This window comes from Sinocyclocheilus rhinocerous, unplaced genomic scaffold, assembly GCF_001515625.1.
Source record: "Sinocyclocheilus rhinocerous isolate Xijiao unplaced genomic scaffold, SAMN03320098_v1.1 scaffold887, whole genome shotgun sequence".
Taxonomy (NCBI): domain Eukaryota; kingdom Metazoa; phylum Chordata; class Actinopteri; order Cypriniformes; family Cyprinidae; genus Sinocyclocheilus; species Sinocyclocheilus rhinocerous.
In genome coordinates this window covers 486877-488800 of record NW_015634028.1, presented here as the reverse complement: position 1 = coordinate 488800, position 1924 = coordinate 486877, and the positions used below count along the sequence as shown (strand labels likewise).

General features: G+C 36.2%; 1 protein-coding gene across 1 annotated transcript in view; it reads left to right on the top strand.

Annotated features, from left to right (window-relative positions):
- Window positions 1-1924, top strand: part of myo3b (myosin IIIB) — a 157112-nt gene that overhangs the window by 20106 nt on the left and 135082 nt on the right. The window contains exon 10 of the mRNA XM_016559089.1: window positions 1147-1292. Within this exon, the coding sequence (XP_016414575.1) occupies window positions 1147-1292 (146 nt within the window). The remainder of the gene's footprint in view (window positions 1-1146; window positions 1293-1924) is intronic.

Below are 1924 nucleotides of genomic sequence, written 5' to 3'. Positions count from 1 at the left end.
GTGCGTGCGTGTGTGTGTGTGTGTGTGCCTTTGTATGTGGGGGTCATGTGAAGGTTAATAGCTGAGTGCCGCTCTGTGAGAGTGAAATAAAGCGAGGTGATGGGGCCAGTAGGGGAGGCCCCTTAGGGCCAATTAAAATACAGTCTAAATTAAACGCTCGGCAGTATGCCGATTGGCCACAGTGTTTCTGACAGACTGATTTAATGCTGCAAAACAACATAATCATTGTGATTATTACAGTACAGTAATGATTAAATCACGAAAATTGGTTGACTGGAGCTGAAACAAAATTAACTTACAAAATGATTCCGTTAAATTAACATGGATATACTGCATAAATTAGCTTATTTAATAATTTTAAACCATATAATAATGAAACTGGTATGAATCCCTCTAAAACTTAAATTGACTTTAGTTGGAAATGGAGGCCATTCAGTTTTAAAAACTGAAGTTATCAGTTATATTTATTGTATCAGATGTTTCTTTGGGGATTTAAAAATAGACACAAATGAGTTAATAGTTGACATGCAGTAAGTGTATAGAGCTATAAAAATTAATATAGGTTGCGCCTAACTAAGAATTTAATAATAATAAAAAAATAATAATTATATATATATATATTTGAGTCCATATTAAGCTAGCTGACTGTAGATCACATTCTAGTATCTTGACAAATCTGAGGACAGAAAAAAAAAGGTTGTAAATAAATTTCCTTTTTCCTACTTTAAATTTTCACATTTGATTAATTTACTTGTCGTTTTAATGTAACTGTTTGTTAAATTTGCTATCATATTTGCCTCTTATCATATTTGATTCTCAGTGAAAAATGTTTCTGCACCATTATTATTAATTATTTATTTATTTTTTTTTTTTTTACAGTGTACTAATTTTGAGAATTGTAAGATTTGTGTGTTTGTACCGGTGTTGTAGATGTGCTTTAATGCCGCTTGATGTTTTGAGTATGGATGGTTATGAATTTTGATTCGATTATGCATTTTCAGTGTAGATGAGATGCATGTGAGATTCCAAGTCTTCTAACTGCTGTCTCTGAGAAATAATTGACACACTAAGATTTCAAGATTGGTGAGCTTTGCTTTCTATTGACAGAGTGAACGTGATGGCTTGTGTGTGTTTGTCTGTGTGCAGGTGATAGCATGTGAACAGCAGTATGACTACTCCTATGACGCCCGCTGTGATGTGTGGTCTCTGGGCATCACTGCCATAGAGCTGGCGGACGGAGACCCACCCCTGGCTGAGATGCACCCGGTCAAAGCGCTCTTCAAAATACCACGGTAAGACACCAGGGGGAGATATACACACACTACACTCACGAAAGACTGGGAAACGTGAGGAAATAGAGGGAGGAATAGATAGAAAAGAAGATAGACTGGAGAGATTGAGGAAAAGTGGAAATAGGAATGAGAATACAGCGAAAGAGAGTAGGACAGAGAGGAAATACCTCATAATAATCAAAGAGTGAACTCAAATCTATCTATCTGTCTGTGTATACCTGTCTATCTATCTATCTATCTATCTATCTATAGCTGTCTGTCTGTCTGTCTGTCTGTCTGTCTATATATCTATACCTGTCTGTCTGTCTGTCTATACCGGTCTGTCTGTCTATCTATCTATACCTGTATGTCTGTCTATCTATCTATACCTGTATGTCTGTCTCTATGTCTGTCTGTCTATCTGTCTGTCTGTCTGTCTGTCTGTCTATCTATCTATCTATCTATCTATCTATCTATCTATCTATCTATCTATACCTGTCTGTCTATCTATCTATACCTGTCTGTCTGTCTATACATGTCTGTCTGTCTGTCTATACATGTCTGTCTGTCTGTCTATTTATCTATACCTGTCTGTCTGTCTATATGTCTATACCTGTCTGTCTATACCTGTCTGTCTGTCTATCTATCTATAC